The 25,719-nt window shown below is 51.4% G+C and overlaps 1 protein-coding gene across 5 annotated transcripts; it reads right to left on the reverse strand.

Moving 5' to 3' along the window:
- LOC140898277 (uncharacterized) lies at positions 1–25,719 on the reverse strand. Of its 5 annotated transcripts, none has more exons than XM_073311895.2 (12): positions 25,585–25,719; positions 24,708–24,785; positions 23,386–24,069; positions 20,078–20,204; positions 19,046–19,094; positions 18,497–18,637; positions 16,841–16,969; positions 5,259–5,321; positions 4,287–4,365; positions 3,431–3,545; positions 2,460–2,559; positions 1–1,244 (listed from the first exon to the last, which is right to left on the reverse strand). In XM_073311895.2, the coding sequence occupies exons 2-12, from the start codon at positions 24,729–24,731 to the stop codon at positions 860–862; spliced, it is 1,896 nt and encodes a 631-aa protein (XP_073167996.2). In that variant the 5' UTR covers positions 24,732–24,785; positions 25,585–25,719; the 3' UTR covers positions 1–859. The 5 variants fall into 5 exon arrangements, with proteins under 5 accessions (XP_073167996.2, XP_073167997.2, XP_073167995.2 ...); XM_073311896.2 differs by having other exon boundaries at positions 20,078–20,162; positions 23,386–24,072; XM_073311894.2 differs by having other exon boundaries at positions 23,386–24,072.

Below are 25,719 nucleotides of genomic sequence, written 5' to 3' on the forward strand. Positions count from 1 at the left end.
TGATTCGGTCTCCCATGCGAAAAGAGGGGATCAGAATCCTTACTGTCTCCTGCCCTTTGTCTGTTTGGTCTATTTACACTGGGAGCTCTTCAGGGTAGAGACTTTCTCACAGTGCATGCCTGCAGCTCTCAGCACAATGGGCTCACAGTCTCCATTAGGATGCCAAGGTTCTGCTCTAATGCAAAGACCACAACACAGGCAGGCTTTTCTGCAGCTGGACGGGGGGTGGCTGCTGAACCTCCACTCAGAGGAGCTGCACCAACCGGGGATGGGGTAATTTCACAGGAGAATGGCAGGGAAACAGCAGCAGGAGCTGTGGCCATTGGGATGAAGACAGGCTCACCTACCCTCAACCCTGCCCTGCCCAGGCTGGCAGAACCAGCAGCCCCATCAGAGAAGGTGCTCTCCCCACCCCAGGCATGACACAAAATAATTCTTTATTGAGGATTTGTCCAAAGCCCTGAAGCCGAGAGTAGCAAAGCCAAGGCCTGTTCCTGGGGAGGGTGAACCTCAGCATTTCTCTTCAGAGCCCCCTTGCTCCAGAGAAGGTGCTGGTGTCAGTCCTCTTGGCCAATGGAGAGTCTGCGCTCTACTGACTGTGGTGTGGGGAGGCTGCGCAGGGCTGCCTTTGCCTCCCTGTCCTCATACTCTCAGTACCTGGGCAGAATTTCAGATCTTCTGCTGTAGTCCCCAGCCATGGTTCAGTCATTATCCCCACCCCTCTTCTAAGTGCTTTATGTCCCACTCTCAGCAGAGTCCAGCTGGAAGGCAGGATCCTGCTGGGATCATCTCTGCCAACATCCCCCGTGGTTTAGCCCCCAAGCGCTAGTCAGACACAGATCCCGCTCAGCATGGCTCGTTACTCGGCGGAGGCTGCGATGGGGGACACCGGCCCTTCCGCCTTCTCCGTTTTGCAAAGGCTCGGTGCAGGGATCTCCAGCTGCTCTGTGGCAAGTGGGCATGGTGCACATGGGTGGTCCTTGGTCGGTGTGTCCTCACCGAGGCTGGAGAGCGGGGATGGCGCGTCCCAGTGGCCGGGTGCTGGCATTTCCGGCGTAGGCTGGACCGGGCCGGCAGCCACCTCGGGATGGCTCTTGCTTTTGTGTGCGGTGACGTTGTCCTTCTTCTCAAACTTCTTGCCACAGATGTCGCAGGAGAACAGGTAGAAGGAGTCGGCGTCATGCTTCTTCATGTGCCAGTTGAGGGAGGCCTTCTGACGGCAGCTGAAGCCACAGATCTCACACCTGTGGGTGGGGAAGGGGATCAAGAGGAGAGTGTGGAGAAAGCCGGGCAGGGAATCAGAGAAAGAGAAAGCTCAGAGTGGGATGCACAGAGTAGACAGGAACACAGAAACTGCCAGACTGGACCAGACTCAAGGCCCATCTGGCCCATTACCCTGTCTCTGACAGAGCTCAGCACAAGATGCTTCAGAGCAAGGTGTAAGAACCTCATGGTGGCCAATGTGGGCTAACCTGGCCTGCACGTTAGGTCTGGTCCCGGGCTCTAATGGCTAGAGAACTGGCTTAAAGCCTGAAGCAGGAGGTTTAATCTCCCTTCCAAAATTGCTATTGTTCATTTTGGTCATTCTCAGTATTCTTGTTTCCGAATAAATGTCCAATCCTTTTTCGGAATCTCACTAAATCTTTGGCCTCAGCAACTTCCTGTGGCAATGAGTTCAACAGGCTATTCAGTACTCCTCAAACTTTTGAGGATCGTGCCCCCCCCCTTTCCCCTCTCTGCGCCTCCCCTTGTCGTCCCCGGAGCCCAGGTTGGAATGGTGCCGCGGGTTGGGGAGGCAGGGAGGTGGCATGGTCAGTGGAAGGGGGCCGAGGCTGGGGGTGGGGCTGGGAGCTGGGCTGTGGCCAGGGGTCGAGGTTGGGGACAGATGCGGGAGTGGACCCGCAGCTGAGCTGCAGTGGGTGCCAGCACCCGGGCCCGCAGCCAGGTGTGGCTCCGCTCCCGGCCTTGCCCCCAGCCTTGGCCCTGGGCTGGGAACAGGGCCGCAGCCAGTGGCTGAGGCTGGGGACTGATGCGGGGCAGGGAGCAGCGCTGTGTTGAGGCTGGGGATGGGACAAGACGTGGGGCCAGGGATGTGGATGGGGGCGGGACTGGAACAGAGCTGGGAGCAGGAGTTGGGGGCTGGCCTGGGCCCCGCTGTGCCCTCCTGGACATTTCTCCACGCCCACCCTAGGGAGGCAGGCTTTGGGGACCTCTGGTCTACAAGCATCTAATGGGTGTAGACATCAAAGGGGTGAGGGGGAGAGGCCTCGTCTGTGGTGTACTTAGGAAGAGGGCCCGGACAGCCCTAGGGACTGTATCCTCCAGAACTGGATCGATGGCACCTAATCAGGGATTTCCACCTTTGGCCTCTCAGTGCTGCAATTCTTAGGGACAGAGAGAGCTCAACACAGAGGAAGGACCCCAAGTCACAGAGCAAGCCAGCTAGGTTTGCTACTTACTGTATGGGTTTCTCCCCTGTGTGGATGCGTCTGTGGACGATCAAGTTGCTGCTGGTGCGGAAGGGGCGGGCGCAGTACTCACAGATGTAATCCCGTTTGTCTGCAGGGGGAAGGAGAGCAGATTACTGGCTGCACTGGGCAGCGGGATGTAGGGCAGGGCATTTTACCCAAGTGGAAGCAAAGGTAGGGATGAGAGAAGGGCAGTAGGTCCATGGGACAAAAAGCAAGGGGGTGCCAGAGCAGATATTGGTAGTGAGTCCAGGGCTGGAATGACAGTGGGACCTGCAGGTTGGGATTGAGGGGCACTGGCAGAATTGTGTGTGTAGGGGGAGCTCAGGACCAGAACAGCAGAGGATTCTGTGGGTCCAGACTGAGATGCATTAGCAGCAGCACTGGGTGTGGCTCCTGGGGCTAGAATAACAGCGCTGTTTGCAGGGCATGACTGAGAGGCACCTGCAGAGCTGGGGCTGGGTGGGAGGGAATCCCAGGGCTAGAATAGTAGTGGGGGCTGTGGATCAGGACTGGGGGGCATCGGCAAAGGTCGAAAGGGGGAAGGGGCCCAACCCAGGGATGGAATACAAGGGGGCCTGTGGGTTGGGATTGAAATGCATTGGCAGACCTGCATGATTGTGGGGCTGGAATTGAGGGGCATCTGGCAGATGATTGTGTACGAGCCCAGGGCTGGGACTGAAGGGCAGCTGTGAGGCTGGATTGAAGGGTACTGGCAGAGGGCTGTGTGTGTGTGTAGGAGCTCTGGGCTGGGACAGAAGGGGAGCTGTGGGGCTGGACTGAGGGGTACTGGCAGCGGTTTGTGTGTGTGTGTAGGAGCCCAGGACTGGACTAAAGCCCTGTGGATCTGGATTGAGGGGCCCTGAGAGAGCTGTGTGCGTGCTGAGGGGAGGGAGAGCCCAGCACCGTAGCAGAAAGGCAGGTGCTTTGAGGCTTTAGCCCCTGTGCTCAGGCATACTGACCGCTGTGCAGCTTCTCGTGCTCCTTCAGGTGTTTCTTGAAGTTGAAGGACTTGCCGCAGCTGGGCTCAGAGCAGGTGAAGGTCTTCTGGTGCACGTGCTGGTATTTCTTGTGGTACTGCCGTTTGGGGGTGGGGGGGAAGCAGAGGGTAGGGTCACAGCTGCCACCCAGAGACCCCACAGTCCATCCTCCCTGGTTCATACCTAACTGAGCGCCCTACCACGGAACTGGGAGTCAGAGGGAATGCTTGGTTTGACTTTGGGGCTGGACCAGCAGCCCCAGTACAGGGGGTCTCCTTGGTGCCACTCAGCTCTCCCTGTGGGACAGCAGAGGGAAGCCATAACTCTATGACCCATTCAGCCCCCAGCCTTTCTGTGGAGGCTGCAGCAAAGGAGGCCAACTGGATCACGTTCCAGAGTCAACTGCAATCAGTGGGAATCTCACCATGGATGTCGATCGGCTCTGGATTGGGGCCTTAGCTCTGATATAGAATCTTGTCCTGCTGGGAACTGAGGACACACGGACTCGTTTCACTGAACAGCCAGTCAGATGGGAACGACCGGGGCATATGAGACAGCTCCCATTTGGGCTGAGGATTGAAATGGGGATGTCCAGAATTAAAAGCATAAGTAGCTACAGATTGAACTATGGTAAAACCATCGCAGACTCCTATTCTCTGTGGATCAGGCACAGAGGGGGACCCGTAACATACGTTCACCAGTGGGTCACACTGAACTGATTGTCAAGCCGGCAGCTGGGCTGATACCATAATGGTTTTAGGCCACATATCCCAACAGGGACCAGGCGGTGCTGGGGGTGGGTCAGGTGCCCCTCCCCACAGGTCAGTGTGTCACTCACGTTCAGGTACTGGCGGTTGGAGAAGATCTTGCCGCAGCCCTCGAAGTCGCACAGGAGCATCTCACGCTTGGTTGCCTTCCTGCAGAGAGGAGGGGGTGAGGATCTTGCAGGTTATTGATGGAGCCAGGATGCAGTTCAGCAGCCCCTCGGTTCTCAAACCCTCCCTCGTCCTCTCCTCTCCCCGCTGCAGGGGCAAGAGCCGTGTCCTCTGCAGCCACCTTCCTGGATCTTTCTCTGCTCACCAGCTGCCTTCGTCACCTCTCCTCTGCAGCTTGTGACATCTGGATAAAGCCCCCTTCATCTCCCTGCCTCACAGGCTCTCCAGCTCCTTTCCAAACTCTTTTTTTCCCATCTATGCCCATCTGCTCTGGTCTCTTGGTCAGCTGTGCAAAGTATTGGGGGTGGAGTGGTGGACAGGTTGGACAAAGCACACCACTAGCAACGGGGAAGGTGTGTGGGTTGGGGGCGCTAAGGGGTGGGTCGCATGCCCTGTGGAAGACGCCAACCGATGGGTGTGGTGGATATGCGAGAAACACCAGGGAGTATCACTGGCTGTGAGCCTATGCAGGGACACGAGAGGGGTGGTTGCAAGGGGGAATGGACAGGAGACCAAGTGGCAAGAGGTTTGCCCGTCAGTGGGGCCATTGAAAAGTATGTTAGGTAATGGGCTGTGGGAAGCAGCCCCTGGTGTGTGGCTCTGGGGCTAATGGGGCTTTTCCTCACCTCTAAGTCCAACTGGAATGGCGCTGCAACCCCCACCAAGAGGCCAATCCAGACAGAGCGGGAGATCCTACCCCTGCCCAACTACTTCCCTTTGCAGGAGACACCACTGGCTGCTCAGTGGAATGGGGAGTCCAGCTGTGGGGAGCAGGGATACAAGGGACTGGTCTGCAGCCCAGCTCTGCTACTATAAGGGCTCTAGGGCAGGGCAGCCAGCAGAGTCATGTCCAGGGTTCCAGGCCAGCTTCCTACCTGATTCTTTTGGGGCCGATCTGGGCCACATCCTTGTTGCTCAGCTGTCCCCGCTTCTTGCGGCTGCAAAGGAAGAAACAAACTGATATGGTGCTCCCAGAGGGGTGTGTCTCTTCTCCTCCTTTCTCCCCATGTAGTCTCCCTCTCCCCTGTCCTGTGTTTTCCTTTTCTGTACACCCTTCCCCATCTCCACCATGAACGTCTCTCTCTTCCCGTCATTGCGAGAAGGCATAGGAGACGAAGGCTGCCTGGCCTTCTCTGGGGCAGGGATCTCCAGCTTCCAGCCTCCTCCTACAGAAAGGGCTTCTGGTGCCAGATCTCACGTAGCTGGCAGAATCCAAGGGTGCCCAATAGCCCCTTCTCAGGACTCATGTGGCCTTGGCACAGGAAGACGAAGGGTTCCCTGTCCTTTTTCTAGCTAGCACCAGATGAGGATTGGAAAGGGATCCAGAGCATTTGGCCAGCTCAATGCCCTCCATGGAGACACCAGGAGTCTTTCCCCCTTTGTTCACCTCAGACACCCAAGTCCTCCCTATAAGATCAGACTTCCCACCAAAGCTCCAGATTGCCCCAGCTGAGAGCATCCCTGGGAAGTCCGGTCAATCCTGCCAAAAAGCCACTGAGCCTGTGGCATTGAGTGACAGGGTTTCATTCCAAGCACCCCTGAATCCCAGAGGGCACGGCGGCTCTGGTCTGCCCTGGATCTCAAGGACCCAAAGCAAACCCTGGTCAAAGGAGAATTTAGGGTGGCCACCCTAGGATTGCTCTGGCATCTTCCTGGACCTCCAAGCCTCACTGACACCCACATGGACACAGCAACACCTCTCAGGCAACGGGAAGAGCTCCAGTTTGGCCCAGCACTATGAATTTCATGTCTTGAAGATCAGGTCAGTGTAGAGGCCAGTGCTCAAATCGTGAAAGATCTTGAAATGCCTAAGTCTCATTGAAATCAATGGGAAATAGGCACCTAAACATCTTTGAGGATCGGGGCCTGGGTGTTTCCACGGACTGCTAGGCTTTAGTTGTAGGCTGGGTGCACACCCCCATCTTTCTGATAAAGGGTACCCCTGCCGAAAGGATACAGGGCTCTGTCCAGCTCACCCCGCAGGCTGCTGGGGTCACTAGGGTTCAAAAGTTAAAGGTTTACACAGTAGAACCTCAAAGTTACGAACACCTCAGGAACAGAGGTTGTACGTAACTCTGAAATGGTTCGTAACTCTGAACAAAACGTTATGGTTCTCTCAAAAGTTTACAAGAGAACATTGACTTAATGCACCTTTGAAACTTTACTATGCAGAAGAAAAATGCTGCTTTCCTTTTATTTTTTTTTAACAGTTTACATTTAACACAGTACTGCACTGTATTGCCCTTTTTTTTTTGTCTCTACTGGGGCCTGATTAATTGACTGGTCAGTTTGTAACTCTGGTGTTCATAACTTTGACGTTCTACTGTAACTATAAAAACATACAGTCAACATCATGCCACAATATATAAATTGCTTTAAATCAACCTCTAAAATGTTCTCAGGCAGCATTTTTCGTACTTTGCCTTTCTGTAAATTTTCAATGGATTTTTTTTTGTTGCTTTGTGCGTATGTATGATGAAATGGATGTTTATTGACATTGAACAATAACAATCTAATCTTTCCAAGCCTAAATATACCGCAGGCGTGCTAGATACAGCTGAGCTCAGTGCTTTCCTGCTCCATGAGAGGCTCCAAGATTCACCAGATAACAAGCTAGCCGAGGACAACTTGCGCAATGTTACAATTGTTGGGTCTCTGTGCTCATAGTGATAGTACGTTTCCATATAAGTAACCTCAGTTTTTCTGGCATACAAAAACTATTACACACTGCAAGATCCTATGTGTGTGTCTAACATGGCAAGGAAAAAGAAATTGTACAATACTATATTTAGAAATAGCATGTGTTCCTACAGTTAATAGAGTACATTGGAACAGTTACACAAGAGGGCAGAGTTAAGGTTACATGTGCAGCCTTTAACATTTGCCTGACTTCTGCGCACTCATGGTCATGGATTTCCAGAGGAGACGAGCACAGCCTGCTCCCCTGACTTTCAACTAGAATCTCAAGTGCTCAGTGCTTCTGAAAATTAGGCCTTCAGGGTTAGTTTTTCAAGAGGACTCAGCAGCTCCAGAGGTCCTGATGAACATTTTGAACATTTGGCCATAACCATGCAACCAATACCATTCTCCTAATGGCTTTTTTGGTATCATATTTCCCAATTTTTAATTAAAGTAAAAAGATGGACAAAACAATAAGACCGAAAGGAGAAAGCATCACTCTACAATTTCAAAGCTCTGATGGCTTGTAATAGAGATGTAATCAGAAAATTTAAGACCTTCAATGCAGTGTGGATGTATTTGGTAGGACACCCCCGAGATGCAGTCATCCTAGGGTTCCTAGGCACTACGGTAATACAAATAATAATGAAATGATACTAAAACTTGACTAGGTCAGTAGAACCAAGCTGCTCTTGGATAAGTCCATCGTTTGCATGATAAAAATAAAGAGCATTAAAAACTTTTAGAAAAATCCACTCTGGACATTAAATAAGACAGAAAATGATTTTATTTCTGTGCTGTTTGACAGTTATTTTAAATACCTACTCCTCACCACACAAAATAGCTACAAGTTTCCATTATTTATAGTGTAATTAAATTAAAAACAATTATCCTGTTACAAACATGATTAAATTTTATTATTTACGAACAATAAAAAGTCTTTAAACACACTGTATTGCAAATAATACAGTTAAGAAAAAAAGATTCAGTCGTAATCACGTTAATCTAATATTTTTAAACACAGAGAAAGTTTGGTAACATACACTTAAGTTTGATCTAATTTAAAAATGTTCTGTCTGCATTATCCACCTTCCAAGGTAAATCTTGCAGTCACTTTGCTTTTGTTGTTGTTGGTCTGTGATGGAATGTCCTGAAAAGAGAAAGAAGTTAGAAAATGGCAAAATTGTCATTTTGGTGAAGAAAACGGATGTTAAAAATCACGGATGATCTGCCATGTTCACTATGTAAGATGCAGGCTATGCAGCTTACTTTGCAAGTGCAAGTTGAGGCTGCTCAACGCTTTGCAACACTGTATATGCGTGTTTGCTGAGTAAGTATCCGAACATGTGTTTGCTGGGAGGGCAGTGTGAGAGCCTGAGCGAGTGTCCGATTGGCTGGTAGCCTGCAGGGGGCGGGCAGTGGGGCTGTCTGTCTGTTTGTTTCAGGGGAGCCTGGCTGTTTAAAAATAGCCAGAGCTTCTCGAACCAGCTGAGCGGCGGTGAACCAGCTGAGCAGCGGGGGACAGCAGAGCAGCACACAGCAGGAGTTCGCCTGGAGTGAGCCCAGTGAGGCTTACATCTTGCCAACTTCTCTGAGGAAGCTCATAGTAAGAAGGTGATATGGAAGGGAGGGGTTCAGCTATTGTGACCTGCACTGGATGTGCCATGTTTGTCTTTCTTCCACAGGACAGAAGCGACTTTGCGTGTACAAAGTGCAAGCTGGTCTCCATACTGGAAGAGAAGATTGAAGGTCTGGAGCAACAGATAACGACCCTGCGTTGCATATGAGAAACGGAGGATTTTCTGGACAAAAGTCAGGATAGGCTTCTTCGGGCACAAAGCTCTACAGATATAGAGCAGGTTGCACAGCAGAGCCAAGAGGCCAGTGAAGAAGCTTGGCAACATGTGACCTCCAGAAGACGAACGGGGAATGTCCGGGTTTCAGCAACGCGGACACAGGTAACTAACCGCTTTCATGTTCTCTCCACAGGTACCGTTGCGGAGAGTGGACCAGATGATATGTCTGGGGCGAGAAAGCAGAAGGAGACTCCGCTGGTTGGAAGGCATGAGATGCGCTGTCCTGAGATGGGGGGTTCCACGACCACCACTCCCAAGAGAAGGAGGCGGGTGGTGGTGGTCGGGGACTCTCTACTCCGGGGGACTGAGTCATCTATCTGCCGCCCTGACCGGGAAAACCGAGAAGTCTGCTGCTTGCCGGGGGCTAAGATTCGCGATGTGACAGAGAGACTGCCGAGACTCATCAAGCCCTCGGATCGCTACCCCTTCCTGCTTCTCCACGTGGGCACCAATGATACTGCCAAGAATGACCTTGAGCGGATCACTGTGGACTACGTGGCTCTGGGAAGAAGGATAAAGGAGTTTGAGGCGCAGGTGGTGTTCTCGTCCATCCTCCCCGTGGAAGGAAAAGGCCTGGGTAGAGACCGTCGAATAGTGGAAGTCAACGAATGGCTACGTAGTGGTGTCAGAGAGAAGGCTTTGGATTCTTTGACCATGGGATGGTGTTCCATGAAGGAGGAGTGCTGGGCAGAGACAGGCTCCACCTTACGAAGAGAGGGAAGAGCATCTTTGCAAGCAGGCTGGCTAACCTAGTGAGGAGGGCTTTAAACTAGGTTCACCGGGGGAAGGAGACCAAAGCCCTGAGGTAAGTGGGAAAGCGGGATACTGGGAGGAAGCACAGGCAGGAATGTCTGTGAGGGGAGGGCTCCTGCCTCATACTGAGAATGAGGGGCGATCAGCAGGTTATCTCAAGTGCTAAAATACGAATTCACAAAGCCTTGGAAACAAGCAGGGAGAACTGGAGGTCCTGGTGATGTCAAGGAATTATGATGTGATTGGAATAACAGAGACTTGGTGGGATAACTCACATGACTGGAGTACTGTCATGGATGGTTATAAACTGTTCAGGAAGGACAGGCAGGGCAGAAAAGGTGGGGGAGTAGCACTGTATGTAAGGGAGCAGTATGACTGCTCAGAGCTCCGGTACGAAACTGCAGAAAAACCTGAGTGTCTCTGGATTAAGTTTAGAAGTGTGAGCAACAAGAGTGATGTAGTGGTGGGAGTCTGCTATAGACCACCGGACCAGGGGGATGAGGTGGATGAGGCTTTCTTCCGGCAGCTCGCGGAAGCTACTAGATCGCATGCCCTGGTTCTCATGGGTGACTTTAATTTTCCTGATATCTGCTGGGAGAGCAGTACAGCGGTGCATAGACAATCCAGGAAGTTTTTGGAAAGCGTAGGGGACAATTTCCTGGTGCAAGTGCTAGAGGAGCCAACTAGGGGGGGAGCTTTTCTTGACCTGCTGCTCACAAACCGGGAAGAATTAGTAGGGGAAGCAAAAGTGGATGGGACTCTGGGAGGCAGTGACCATGAGTTGGTTGAGTTCAGGATCCTGACACAAGGAAGAAAGGTAAGCAGCAGGATACGGACCCTGGACTTCAGGAAAGCAGACTTCGACTCCCTCAGGGAACGGATGGGTAGGATTCTCTGGGGGACTAACATGAAGGGGAAAGGAGTCCAGGAGAGCTGGCTGTATTTCAAGGAATCCCTGTTGAGGTTAGAGGGACAAACCATCCCGATGTGTCGAAAGAATAGTAAGTATGGCAGGCGACCAGCTTGGCTTAACGGTGAAATCCTAGCAGATCTTAAGCATAAAAAAGAAGCTTACAAGAAGTGGAAGGTTGGACATATGACCAGGGAAGAGTATAAAAATATTGCTCGGGCATGTAGGAATGAAATTAGGAGGGCCAAATCGCACCTGGAGCTGCAGCTAGCGAGAGATGTTAAGAGTAACAAGAAGGGTTTCTTCAGGTATGTTGGCAACAAGAAGAAAGCCAAGGAAAGTGTGGGCCCCTTAATGAATGAGGGAGGCAACCTAGTGACAGAGGATGTGGAAAAAGCTAATGTACTCAATGCTTTTTTTGCCTCTGTCTTCACGAACAAGGTCAGCTCCCAGACTGCTGTGCTGGGCATCACAACATGGGGAATACATGGCCAGCCCTCTGTGGAGAAAGAGGTGGTTAGGGACTATTTAGAAAAACTGGACGTGCACAAGTCCATGGGGCCGGATGAGTTGCATCCGAGAGTGCTAAAGGAACTGGCGGCTGTGATTGCAGAGCCATTGGCCATTATCTTTGAAAACTCGTGGCGAGCAGGGGAAGTCCCGGATGACTGGAAAAAGGCTAATGTAGTGCCAATCTTTGAAAAGGGAAGAAGGACGATCCTGGGAACTACAGGCCAGTAAGCCTAACTTCAGTCCCCGGAAAAATCATGGAGCAGGTCCTCAAAGAATCAATCCTGAAGCACTTACATGAGAGGAAAGTGATCAGGAACAGTCAGCATGGATTCACCAAGGGAAGGTCATGCCTGACTAATCTAATCGCCTTCTATGATGAGATTACTGGTTCTGTGGATGAAGGGAAAGCAGTGGATGTATTGTATCTTGACTTTAGCAAAGCTTTTGACACGGTCTCCCACAGTATTCTTGTCAGCAAGTTAAGGAAGTATGGGCTGGATGAATGCACTATAAGGTGGGTAGAAAGTTGGCTAGATTGTCGGGCTCAATGGGTAGTGATCAATGGCTCCATGTCTAGTTGGCAGCCGGTGTCAAGTGGAGTGCCCCAGGGGTCAGTCCTGGGGCCGGTTTTGTTCAATATCTTCACAAATGATCTGGAGGATGGTGTGGATAGCACTCTCAGCAAACTTGCGGATGATACTAAACTGGGAGGAGTGGTAGATACGCTGGAGGGAAGGGATAGGATACAGAGGGACCTAGACAAATTGGAGGATTGGGCCAAAAGAAATCTGATGAGGTTCAGTAAGGATAAGTGCAGGGTCCTGCACTTAGGACGGAAGAACCCAATGCACAGCTACAGACTAGGGACCGAATGGCTAGGCAGCAGTTCTGCGGAAAAGGACCTAGGGATGACAGTGGACGAGAAGCTGGATATGAGCCAGCAGTGTGCCCTTGTTGCCAAGAAGGCCAATGGCATTTTGGGATGTATAAGTAGGGGCATAGCGAGCAGATCGAGGGACGTGATCGTCCCCCTCTATTCGACATTGGTGAGGCCTCATCTGGAGTACTGTGTCCAGTTTTGGGCCCCACGCTACAAGAAGGATGTGGATAAATTGGAGAGAGTCCAGTGAAGGGCAACAAAAATGATTAGGGGTCTGGAACACATGAGTTATGAGGAGAGGCTGAGGGAACTGGGATTGTTTAGTCTGCAGAAGAGAAGAATGAGGGGGGATTTGATAGCTGCTTTCAACTCCCTGAGAGGTAGTTCCAGAGAGGATGGTTCTAGACTATTCTCAGTGGTGGAAGAGGACAGGACAAGGAGTAATGGTCTCAAGTTGCAGTGGGGGAGGTTTAGGTTGGATATTAGGAAAAACTTTTTCACTAGGAGGGTGGTGAAACACTGGAATGCGTTGCCTAGGGAGGTGGTGGAATCTCCTTCCTTAGAAGTTTTTAAGGTGAGGCTTGACAAAGCCCTGGCTGGGATGATTTAATTGGGGATGGGTCCTGCTTTTGAGCAGGGGGTTGGACTAGATGACCTCCTGAGGTCCCTTCCAACCTGATATTCTATGATTCTATGATATTGCACACAGGCATTGTCATCGGATTGGGTTGACGGTACTTACAGAAGGAGATGAGAGTCATCTGCGAAGGAACACACACTCCAGTATGTGACGTGCTCTTGATGCGCTCTCTCTTGCTCCTCTGATATTTTTTTTTCTGTCTCCATGTCCCTAGCTGCTGGTATCATAATGGCTACAGCAAAAACCACACATCAATGTGTAACTAATTTGATCAAAACCATTACTTCCTTTAAACCTTAAAGGGACACCACAAACAAGTTTAGCCGATCTTTAAAATGCGTGAAAAGTTCAGGTGCTCTACATTTGATTTCAGTGGGAGTCTGATATCTATCCTACTTAGTTAGGCACGTCTGAAAATTCCACTAAGCACTTACACACCTTTGAAAATCTGGCCCTAAAAGACGATCAACAGAGTAGTCTCAAATGCACAAAGTAAAGAAACTGAAGGGAAAAGAAAGATTTAGAGGGAAATAATATTTTTATTTCCAGTGATTTTGAAAGTTTTCAGACACAAGCATGATTTTTGAGTATATGGTGTACCTCTAATGGTAAAATTAAAATGCTGCAGGGAGAGGAAGGGGCAGCGCAAATTAAATATATAATTTACCATTATTTTCTGTTGTGTTTCGATTAATGCCTCCAGAACTTGTTCTCTACTGGTAGCAAACTGTTACTTAGTTTCACAGCCCCTGTAAAACAGACATTAATAGACTTTCAGTATAGAACTGAAGTCACAAAAACATCTAGAAAGGAAAAAGGCAGAAGATCCTTTACTGTGCATGTTAATACTTACTTGGTATCTGTTTGGGTTTATATTTTGGGGCTTCTTTCTCCCATAATTCCCACAAAAACATATAATCATGAAGAGATAGTTGAGGATGGAAGACTGTTCACACTTAATTCAGCTAATTCCAAAGGAAATGCTTTTATACCTTCCTGTGTAATAAAAACATTAGAAAGTCTGGAAAGAAAGAGTTAGGGTCTATAATTAATTCCCTGGTGTTATGTAAGGCCGCAGTTCAAGAAGAGACTTAAGCATATGCTACTTTTTAGGCATATAAGTAGGCCCATTGACTTCTATGGGACTATCCATGTGTGTAAGCACAGGCACCATTGTCAGCCCTTGTGATTTTACTGAGAGTCTTGTGATATTTGGTGTCTTTCTTAAAGCCCCAGGTCCCAGAGTCAAGCGACCACCAGCGTTTATTTAGATAAAATGGAGAGAAATTTAAAGAACCTATAATTTATTATTAGAAAAATCCAAAAAAACCCAAACCACTCAAATCAAATATTCATGATTTTTGAGATATTACTCATTACTTCTGTACACTTGAGATCGGCAGTACTGACTTTTAAATACTTTGGTGACTTCGAGCCTAATCATTCACTAAGGACCTGACCCAACTCGCAGTGATTTATTGCAAGTCATTCCTCTCACTTCAGTGAAGGTTGCATTAGGCTCAGTCACCCCAAGCAGTTTCCAGCACCCACCCAAGCTTAACTTGGCTTCCTTGGATCTTCAGAGATTAACTCAACTATCAACATCATAGTACTGAAACCAACACATCTTCTCAGCAATGAGCAAATTTTCAGCATCATTTATCTAGAAATGTAATAACAGAGGGCTCTTCAATCTAACAGACAAAGGTATAACAAGATCCAAAAGCTGGAAATTGAAGCTAGACAAATACAGATTATTAATAAGGCACATTTTTAACAATGAGGGTAATTAACCTTTGGAACAACTTCCCAAGGGTTGTGGTGGATTCTCTATCACTGGCAATTTTTAAATCAAGATTGGATATTTTTTTAAAAGATCTGCTCTTGTGCACACAAGAATTAACTCAGGGAAGTCCAGTGGCCAGCATTATGCAAGAGGTCAGACTAGATGATCACAATGGTCCCTTCTGGCTTTATAATCTAAGAAACAATACGCTAATGCATACATCATTTTCTGCATAAAAGTATTACAAATTCACACTAGCAGCTTCAGTGCAGAGAACCAGACACTACACTGCTGAATATTTATTATCATTGTGTGATGGAACCTTATGAAAACTACAGCATTAGTTTACTCCTGGGGGAATTCTGAGCCACTGCTCAAGTGCAGAATTAATGCCTCCCGGAGATATATTTTCCCCCTGTAGAAAAATTGATTCTGATGGGGAAGTGAAAGGAAACTGCAATTACACTTTTCACGCACTAGGGGCTGATGTGATGCCAGAAGAGAGGACAGCTAACTCATGGGTCAGAGCAACCAGCCATGGAGAGGGAGAAGACAGAGGCTGCCCTCCTCACAGTGCTGTGCCAGGTGAGGAGGCACGGGATATGGAGGGGGGCAGAGTGGGACACATGGTGTTGTTAAGGCGGGTCACACAGACTGACGTTCCGGAGGAATAGTGGAGGGGGACAGTCTGGGGTGGGAGCAAAGGAGCTAGTGGGGTGACAACTTTGAGCCCAGGGCCGAATAGGAGTGGGGGTGCAGGGCCACATGGAGACCGGGGGGAGGAAGGGTGCAGGGCCACATGGGGACATATGCAGAAATGAATGGCTGAATGGGGAGTGGGGATGCAGGGACACATGGAGACAGAGGCAGCAGATATGCCTGACTGAATGGGAGAGACATGGGGGAGGTTCCCCAACAATCCCCACCCCGCAAAAAAACCTGTTCCATACTTCTCCCACCCACATCCACCAACCCTCCAGATTCACTTCCAGGCTCCTTCCCAGCAATTACTTCCCTCTCCCTCAGCTCCTTCATTACCCCTGAAATCCCCAAGCCTTTGTACTGCTTCTCAATGACGTGGGAAATACATTTCTGTATTGTAGTTTAAATGAATTATGATCAAAGTTCTGTATTAATATGCCCGGTAGAGAATCTATTTGTCAAAAAACATTTCCTGAATCTTTTTGTTGTTGTTGTCTGTATTGTTACAGACATACTTGCTTACGGGTATTTGAAATAAATTACCAAAATAACTGAAACTGGCACGATTACGTTGTATTACTTTGACAAATAAAATATGCAGAATTTTAAAATACTGTGCACAGAATTTTTAATATTTTGGTGCAAAATTCCCCCAGGAGTAACTACTTATACACTGAAGCCCTATTTAGCCATTCGCCTCTTCCCTGGTGAGTAGGATAGTGCAGTACACTATGGCCACTTTGTACCACTTGGGCAACACAGAGGCCATGTTCTGGCCCCACATGGCCAGAGGAGAAATCCCTTTGTGTCAGTGGAACTCTCTCCAGGGAGGGATGGCTCCTGTGGAACCCTCCCTGCACTCTCTGGTGCTGTGGGGCGAGCTCTGATATATCAATTCTCCATTGATGTTAGGGATCTTATGCCAGTGGTATGAGTTAGAGCAGTTTAGGAGCTTCTCTAAGTTATGCAGAGGGAAGACGGCGCAGGATCAGGGAGCTGCAACTGGTTCCATGACAGCTCCACCTGCATTGAATGGAGCTGTGACGTGGGCAAACTTCAGCCCTACTATATTCTCTCTGACTACCCAGACACTAGTACGCTTGTCTCCCCCGCTGTCCCCAAGTTTCATTACTGGCTCTATTACCATTGAAGTCAATGGAAAGAATCTCTATTAATGTCAACGGGCTTTGCTCAGGTCCTCACATGGCTCCCATCACAGTGGCTAAGCATCCTCCGTGAGCAGCACTGGCTAGGTATACAGAAGCATTCGTCCATCCACTTAGCTGCATCTAATCAGGGGCTAAGCCGGTATAGCTATGGCGCTTAGGGGTGAGACAAATTTCACACCCCTGAGTGATGTACCCATGTTGATCTACATTTTAAGTGTAGACCAGGCCTGAGACACCCAGCGTGGTGTAGTAGACAGCTCTGCGCTGGGAATTGGCTGCGGTTTGGTCTGGCTGCTATTGTCAGGGGTCTGTAGTTTCAGAGCACAGAACAGCCCCACACACGCCCTCAGGCCTTTAGGTTAGCCAGCATTCGAAAACTTTGGGGTTGGGAAATGTAGTCGCATCTCAGATGGGCCCAGAGCCACTTGGATGATCGAGTTGAGATAGACAAACTGATCTCAACCCCTTCCTTCTCACTCACCCACTTCTTGCCTTCCTTTCTCCTCTCCCTATGTGCTCAGGCTCTCCCTCTTCACCTGGATTGGCCCTCTGCCTGTCTTCCCCCTCACCTGGATTGCACCGCCTTCTCCTCAGAAGGGCTGCCGTTGGCTGGACTCGCCTCGGTAGGCAGCTGCGCACCCTTCACGGGTCTCTTGCGGCTCTTGTTCTGGCTTTGTTCTCTTTTCAGCTCGGAGTCACTGGATGGACAAGATGGACATAGCAACTGGTTACAACCTGTGAGAGGGGGCTCTCTAATGGCAGGTGAAGCTAGACATGGGAAACAGAGGAAAAGCAACCCAATGCCACTCAGGGAGAGGCACACAGACTAAAAGCATCTCCTCCAAGCCAGTGCTAAAGGAATCAATGTATTATTCCACGTTCACGTCAGGTTAGAGCTGAGAGTTTAGTCACACAACAGTCAGGGTTAGATTTGTCAGAGCAGCCTTCCCTCTGCAGAGTATGTTTAACAAATGGGTCTCTCGTTTCCAATATCAAGACAAAGTCACAAGGAAGCTTGGGAGGAAGGATGGGATTGTGGTTAAGGTACAAGACTGGCTGGCAGAACAGCTGGGTTCTGTTCCTAGCTCTGAAACTGACTCACTGTGTGGGTGAAATCAGGGGCCTTTGTTGATCAGATCCCCCTTGTGGCAAGGTGGGGAGCTACACCAACTTGGCTCCAGCCCCTGATGCTATCACACCCAACTCTGTGTTTGTCAAGTCCTTGTTACAACCTGACTTTTCCTGGCCAGATCCTCAGCAGTCTCTGGCCCCTTCAGGGTGAAGGGGAGTCAGAAGTTCCATGGCTCTAGTAGGCGTTACTCAGCCCTAGGTCTCCTGCGTTTAGAACCTTCTTCTCCATAAGCCCCTGGCTGGAGTATGCAGGGGAGCCCAGGCCTGCCCAACTCACTGGGTTCAGCTCGGGGCCTGTTTGGATCAGCTAGAACCAGTCTTTGTCAGCCCCTTGCTGCTACCTCCTGCCTATAGGCTTGCCATGCTTCTCTTTCTTTGGAGTGTTAGCAGTTCACCAGCCTGCTAGAGGGCGGCTCTCTAGCAGCTGCCTTTCCTCTCGGGAACTCCCCTTCTAACTGAGGTCCTTAATTTTTTTTATCATGCCCAGGTGCTTCCCTGCCTAATTAACTGCCTCCCAGTTCCCTCAGGTGAACCTGAGCTGCCTCATTCCCCAGTGTGGAGCCTGTCAGAGATGGGCTGGGCCCTGAGCCTTCAAAGGGCCATCTACCCTCTGACATTGCAGTGGGCAAATCTCTTCCCCTCCTCTTACCAGTAATGAAAATAAGGTCCCTGCCCTGGGGAATTTACAATTCCAGGGCCGGATTCTGATCTCACTCATATAACTGAGAATTAGGAGCTCTCAGAAGTGGTGTTTAGGAGCATCCCGGGGTACCACAGCTACCTGTGAAATCAGAGTGAGGCCTCAATTATACCAGCAAGGTGTTGGCAACCACAAAGCAGGGAGCAGGTGGGAAAGGGCAGAGATCCAGGAAAAGCTATGGAGAGCTTGTTCTGTATGCGCCCAGTGGGTTCCTGGGTTAATTGTTAATGTACGAAAGGGCCACGGAAGGTGAAGGGACAGAAGACCAGGGCTGTGGAATTACATCAGAACATACACAGACTCTTTGTAAAGTGCAAGACTTCGGTCCAGCCTGGCAGCCCTTCAGAGAGCAGTGCAGTCAGCTCCCTCCCAGCCCAGCTCTAGCATCCCTTACCTGTCCAGCGAGGGGTGGTAATTCTCACTGCGCAGGTCATCCGTGTAAGTGAGGTCATCTTCCTTGGTGAAGTCTTCATCCTCGTCCTCTTCCTCTTTGGGGTCAGGCACCTCCTCTGGTTTATCCTCCAATCCTGGTGCACTGCAAGAATCAGATGTCAAGAGAGGAGGTTGGATGGAAGCGCATCTCCCTGAGCCATGGCTCTGAGGGGAAGTCTCTGAGGGCTCTGTGGGTCCTGATCCCACCATCTCTCCTCACAGCCTGATGGCCATCCTGTCTACATGTCCCTGTCAGTCACTGGTCTCTCTGCTGAAGCTGTTCACAACAGCGCTGATGCTAATAATAGGGATGGGGCAAGACTGTCCCACTGGGAACTGGCTTGAGAACTCAGCAGTTAATTTCAGACCGGATGTTGTCAGACGGGAGTGACTCTGGGTCATCGCACTGCTGGGGATACAGGACAGCTCCTCTCTAGTCCCAGGAGCACACACACAGGGGATAGGTGAGCACCAGGGACAGATGATGAGGAGAAGAGCCACCGTCACTCACCTCTCCGGCTCTATCCCTTCCATGCCAGCCTCTGCCTCTGCCAGGGGAGCTGTGGGGAGAGAAACTAGGTGCAGTCAATGGAAGGGTGAGATGGAACCATGAAGCTGAGATCTGCAGAGAAGGGACGGGGAAGGAAGGCGCAGTTGTGGGAGAGAGGGTTTGGGAGGAGAGAGGAACACAGAGTGAGAAGGCCCCGAGGAAGGGAACTAAATCCTCATTCAGGGTATAAACCAACCACTAACAGGCCAGAGAAAGGGGACTAGGAAGAAACTATAAACAAGTTGTTCCATAATTGTCCAAAGGGGGTTTCTTGTCCCTCCTATGAAGCACCTGAGACTGGTCACTGAGGGATAAAGGGCTGGATGGACTCCCCCTTTCCTCAGAGTTTTGGGGATCCGAGACCCACAGCTCTTTCACTCCAGCCGGGAGATCACGTCGGGTTTGGGAATGAGAAATCCTGCTGAGGGGGGAAGAACATGGTGGGATGGGGTGAATGAATGGTTTGTGGAATGTCTGTTACAAAGAAAGTTCCATGACTTAACCCGGCCCCTCCCCGACGCTGTGGGGACGTGGTATCGGAAGACGGACATGAGAGACCCTTTGGAAGAGTCGGACATGCTTCGTCCCCTTGGAGAAGATGCTGGGAACTGCACACGCCAGGTGACCCAGCCACAGCACTAACATCAAAACACTTAGGCCAGATACCAGGCTGTAGCGGGGAATGAAACTTTCAACAAAAAAACTTCTCCTCAGAAAATGAGATTTGGTTGAAAATTATTTCATTTGCAAAACAGTTTAGCTTTCAATTCCATTTTTAGAAAATATTTTGAAATGATAATTATTTTTTGGGAGAAAGAACTCTGCCAGAGTTCTACTTTCTCCCATCTCTCCTTTTCCACCTGAAAAGAGGGGGAGGAAAGTCGAAGAGCGAGATAAATTAATAGTGAAGTGTTACGCTGAAGGGTTAAGCACTGAACGTGATATTTGTGGAGAGAAAGCTTCCAATACCCAAGGGAACAAGGAATCCCTTACCCAGCGAGGTCACACTCTCGTAATTCTCCTGCATGACGTCCCTGTAGAGGGCTCTCTGACCTGGGTCCAGCACAGCCCACTCCTCCTGCGTGAAATACACAGCCACTTCCTCGAAGGTTACCTGTCCCTGAAACAGCCACAGTTCCCCACTCAGGACCAGTTCCCCAGTCACAGTGCTACCTGCCCCAGACTGTTCTAGTTTCCTGTTTACTTTCAGTAAGGCTTATAGTATCCCTAATCCCCAAGTTAGAATCTCCTCCCTACTGCTCCCATGTGCTGCTCACTCACTCCTGGTCTAACATCTCCCCACTCATCATTCAGGCCTCTGGCCATTCCCTCTGCTCATAGGCGCTGATTTTTATTTTTCCCGGTGAGTGCTCCGCCTGAGGCCCTGCCCCTTCCCACAAGGCTCCACCCTCACTCTGCCTCTTCCCGCCCACTCTCCCAACTCCCCGGCCTGTCCCTCACTCGCTCCTCTCAGTCCCCTTCCCCAAGGCCTCCTGCCCGCCCACTGCTGGCTCCTCTCTGCCCTCCCTTGAGGCCGGCCAGCCCGGGGGCCCCACTAAACAGCTGATTGGCAGCAAACCCTGGCCGGCCCAACAGATGTGGCTTGTGGGTGCTGAGCACCCCCTATTTTTTTCCCATGGGTACTTGAGTGCTGGAGCACCCACGGAGTCTGTATCTATGCCTCTGCTACCTAATGCACCTTCAGTCTCCCAGGATGAGGGTCACTCATTAGTATGTGAAACTGAGGTGGTTCTCACGGGGTTCACAGGGACCGACCAAGCAAATCTATGGAAGCTCCATATGGAATTCCTCCAATGCAGGATCCAGCAGGTGCGAGATGGAGCCCTCCTGCTCTTTATTCTCACCCAGCCAAATGAAACCTGAACCTTCAGCATCTGGCTCAGTCCACAAGGTTAATTTCTCTCTTTGGTTCCTTCCATTCCCTCGGAGGACCGTACCACCCTGTCGTGCTGTTTTATGCATGTGTTGCTGGTTTACTTTTGAGAATCTTGACTCCCCTTCCTGCCGCCCGCCCCCCAAGCTCTGGACTAGAGGTGCCCTGAACAGTGAACAGCTGCATTCTTTGCTTTACAGCAATGAGTCTCAACCTTTCCAGACTACTGTGCCCCTTTCAGGAGTCTGATTTGTCCTGCGTATCCCCAAGTTTCACCTCACTTAAAAACGACTTGCTTACAAAATCAGACATAAAAATACAAGTATCACAGCCACTATTAGGGATATATTGCTGATGTTCTCATTTTTACCATCTAATTATAAAATAAATCGATTGGACTATAAATATTGTATTTACATTTCAGTGTATAGTTTATACTGCTCTACAAACAAGTCACTGTCGATATGAAATTTTAGTTTGTACTGACTTTGCTAGTGCATTTTTTGTAGCCTGTTGTAAAACTAGGCAAATATCTAGATGAGTTGATGTACCCCCTGGAAGACCTCTGTGTCCCCCCAGAGGGTACTTCTGGTTAAGAACCACTGCTTTTCTTTTTAAAGACAACTGGTTCAGTTAGTGTTATACAGAAGGTCTGAAGAAGATAAGTCTATTTGGTGGGGAAAAAAAGTTAAAAAAAAATGGAAATATTGCATTTTGTCTGACATTTTCCTTTTTAAGCTGTTTTAAGGTTTGGTGGGGGTTTTTTGAAAAAAAAAACATTAAAAACTTCTGTTTCCTTTCTGTGGGAAAATCCCCACTTTTCAGTTTTAAAAGCTCCTTCCCCTGTTGGAAAAAAGATCAAGGTAATAAAAAGACCGGGGGGGGGGGGGGGGAAGAGGGGGAGGCTTCTCAGTGAAACTAAACCAAAATTTTCTTAAACAAACAAAAAACTGACCAAAATGAAAAAATTGTTCAGAAATGTTTCTGTCTGTCAAAAAAAGGCATTTCACATTGGAAAACCCCCCCCCCACCCTGGCACAAAATCTTCCACCAGCTTTCCGCAGGTTATTTGTTCATTTCACACCACAAGGAAACTGGAAATAAGGGACAAATTGAAGTGTGGGGGCAATAAACCATCACTTGAAACCTTTAAACTTGGCATGGGGCACTGTTAGCAGACAGGATACTGGGCGAGATGGACCTTTGGTCTGACCCAGAGTGGCCGCTCCTATATTCCAGAGCGGACATCTCTCTGTGAAAGTTGGGCTCTAGTTGAACCACAAGTTGCTGGGTTCTATGAAGGCCTCCTGGGGTGGGAGTCTCTAGTCTGTGTTATGCAGGGGATAAGACTAGAGGATGATCATAATGCTTCCTTCTGGCCTTAAAATACAGGAGTCTATCTTTGGCGTGCTGGTCATGCCAACGTTTTTGCAGCAAGCACCTTCACTCTGTGCTCCATACTGCCCGATTCATGGGGAGGCGCTGCCTGTGAAACTCCACCGAGCCATGACGCTGGTCTATGCAGCTGTTGTCTCATCTTAAGACTGTGAGCATTTGGGGGCAGGTGCTGTCTCTTGGTTCTAGGTTTTCACCCTGTCCTGCATAATAGGGCGGGGGTCCCTAGGGACTTCAGCAATGCACAGAGTAAATAATAACTATACCACTTCTGCTGACATGCACGGACTTGCCCACGACCCCTCACACAGCGAGACTTGCTGGACAAGGATTTTGCCGGCCTGGCCCAGATCTCAGAGGGGACGTTTCGATACGCTGACCCTTCCTCTCATCTGTGGAATCTTGTTCAGGCCGAGGCCTCCCGAACAGGGACGGTGGAGCCTTCCCAAAGTCTGGGCGGAGAGGGGGGGAGAGACCCCGCCCCCTCTGTGGTCCTGTCCCCACGGCCCATCCAGCAGCTCGAGCCCAGCTGGGGAGCTGCGGCAGCTCCACCTGTCCGGGGTGGGGGAGCTCAAGAGCAGCCCCTCGCCTGCATCCCCACCCAGGGCATGTGGAGGGCCCACAGTTCCCTACAGCTGCACACATGGCTCTTACCCTAATCTGGTTCCGGCCGAGGCCTCAGAGCTGCAGCCTGGCCATGGTAACAGCTGTGCGGGCAGCTGTGAGGAGCCGTAGACCTCCACCTGCCCTGGCTCCAGCTGCCGGCCTGGCTGGGGAGCAGAGCCTCGGTGGTGGGGAGGGGGGGTGGGAGGAGGAGGAGGAAGGGCAGGGTGGGGCCCATGGCGAAAAGTAGATGGGCCATGGGCCCCTGTCCCACAGCATCAGGGGTGTGTGGGGGAAGACATTTCATCCTTTGATTTCCCATCAGATCTGTCTCTCCCACCATCCCTTCTCAGCCACATACTTGGCTCTGCTCCCGCAGCATTTCCCCACCTCGCATCGTATAAGCTACCTGAACAGGCTGGGTCGACTCCCCCTGCCCCAGGCAGGCTTCAGCCAACGCAGCCGCCTCTTCGCTGCTGTGGGGCTCCCTCGCCGTCACCCAGGCACGCACGTCCGGCCGCAGTGCCCCCAGGAACTGCTCCCGCACGACGATGTCCACTATCTGCTCCTTGGTGCACTCCCCGGGCCGCAGCCAGAGCCGAGCAGCCCGGCTGAGCCGGGCTAGCATCTCTCGGGGAGCTTCTCCAGGCCGGGCAGCGCCTGAGCGGAACTGCAACCGATGGGCTTCCTCGCTGGCCTGCTCTGAAACGGCAGCCTTGCCCTCGGCACGGCCCCTAGTGGGGCCTGTCCCCAGGGAGACGCAGGCCTCAGGTGCCTCCCTGGGGAACGAAGGAACCTCGTGCCCATGAGGCCACGCACGGCACGGCACCGCCTGCTCAAGGCCTGCGGTGTCTGCCGCTTTCCGAGACCGGGGAGGCGTCTGTGCCGTCCTCAATGGACAATCTTCCCCCTCCGAGCATCCCAGCAAGGACCGGGACGGCGTCCGCGGGGATAAGGGCCAGCCAGGGCTCTGCTCCTCAGCCTCGCTCTCCTCCCTCTTGGGATGCTGGACCGGGATCCCACAACGCCCTTCCCTCAGGGCACGGAGTTCTCCCCACATCCCAGCCGCCGGGGTCTCCTGTTGCACCTGGTCCTGCTGGGAAAACGCCGGGGTTGAAAAACTTGGACCAGCTGCACACCGAGTCTCTCGCTGCAGCCGAGCTGAAGGGGCTGTCGCCTTAGCATGGGTGCTGGAGACTCATCACACTTTTATATCATGAGGTTCAACCCTCACAACCCACCCAGCTGGAGGGGGAGGAGGGGGTCATGGCAGCCTCCATAGCAAGACTCATAAGCATAGGTGCCGACTCCGTGGGTGCTCCAGCCTCGGCTCAGCACCCACCAGCTGTTCAGAGGCTGGGGGAGGGGCTTGGGCAAGGGCAGAAGCAGCAGGCGGGGTCTTTGAGGAGTGGGCAGAGCAGGGGTGGGAAGAGGCGCAGTGGGGGTGGAGCCTCAGGGGAGGGGGCGGAGCACTCCCAGGGAAAAATAAAAGTCAGTACCTATTCTTGCTCATAAGCCAGACAGAGGGGAAGATGGGAATACCACGGCACCCATGCTATAGTTTTCCTCCCAGTGGGCCTGTTCCTATAAACCAGGCTCCAGATCACGCAAGTCCCAGGACAGGTCTGTCACCCCCTGCCACCCACTCACCACCATCTTCCTCACCCCCCTGCGTTTTCTGCCCCTCTCCCTCCAGGAGGAGACCCCATAAGTTCAAGAAATATCCCCTACCTGAGCTGGTTCCACAGCAGCCATTTCCCTTCCCAGCCCCCCGGGGAGCCAGGGACAATCCAGACCCGATTCTGCAGCCTGTCAGGGCGAGAAGGGAGGTTTCAAAAGGGCCTTGGCACCATTTCACGCCCCGATTCCCTCCTGGCTCTTTCCCTGCAGACAGATGCTCTAGACACGGGGCAGTCACAAGGCGGACCGCTGGCCAGACCTGGCCTGCCAGATGCTTTTGAAGGGGACCCCACAATCTTTTTTATGTATTTATTGTGAGTGTGATTGTGATTATATATATATATGATTGTCTCTGGAGTCTGGACCTTGAGGAAGAAATTTTGACCCTAATTCTGCCCCACTTTATTACAACACAGACCCAGCCTCTCTCTCGAGGAGGGAGCGCATTTCAACCCACAGTCTGAACCAAACCCGAGAAAGGAGCCGCTCTGGGGGATCCCCCCTGACACCGTCTCCGGGCAGCGCATCCCCCCAGCAGCTGGGGACCAGGCAGAGGCAGGAACTGGCTTTTCCTCTCCCTGCTCCTGACCTTGTTCCCAGGAAAGTCAGTCGGCCCTGGGGTGCTGCAGGGAATGGGGCTGGGCAGGGCTGGGAGCCGGGAACCTCCCTCCCCAGATTGCCCCCGACTCCCGCCTGTCCCCTGCCCTGGGGGGGGGAGACTCGGTCCCGGGCCCGGGGCGGTCGCTCCCCCGGCGCTGGCTCGGCTCCTGCCGGCGCTCAGGGGGGCAGAGCTGGGGGGGCAGCAGCGGCAGCTCCGGGACTCGCAGACCCCCGCCCCCCGGGAGCAGAGCTGGGGCGAGGAGGGGCCGTCGGTGCAGAGTCACTTTCCTGCCCGGCCCCGGCCCTTCCCCCGGGTCTCTCCCCTCACCTGCAGGCTCCGGCTCAGCTGTCGGCAGAGCGGGGTTAATGCAGGGCGCTCCCCGCACAGCTGGGAAGCCGGAGCTCCTCAGCTCACAACGGAGCTAGCAGCGGCTGCATCTGACCCAGGAAGCGCAACCCCCGG

This window comes from Lepidochelys kempii, chromosome 14 (genome assembly GCF_965140285.1).
Source record: "Lepidochelys kempii isolate rLepKem1 chromosome 14, rLepKem1.hap1, whole genome shotgun sequence".
NCBI lineage: Eukaryota > Metazoa > Chordata > Testudines > Cheloniidae > Lepidochelys > Lepidochelys kempii.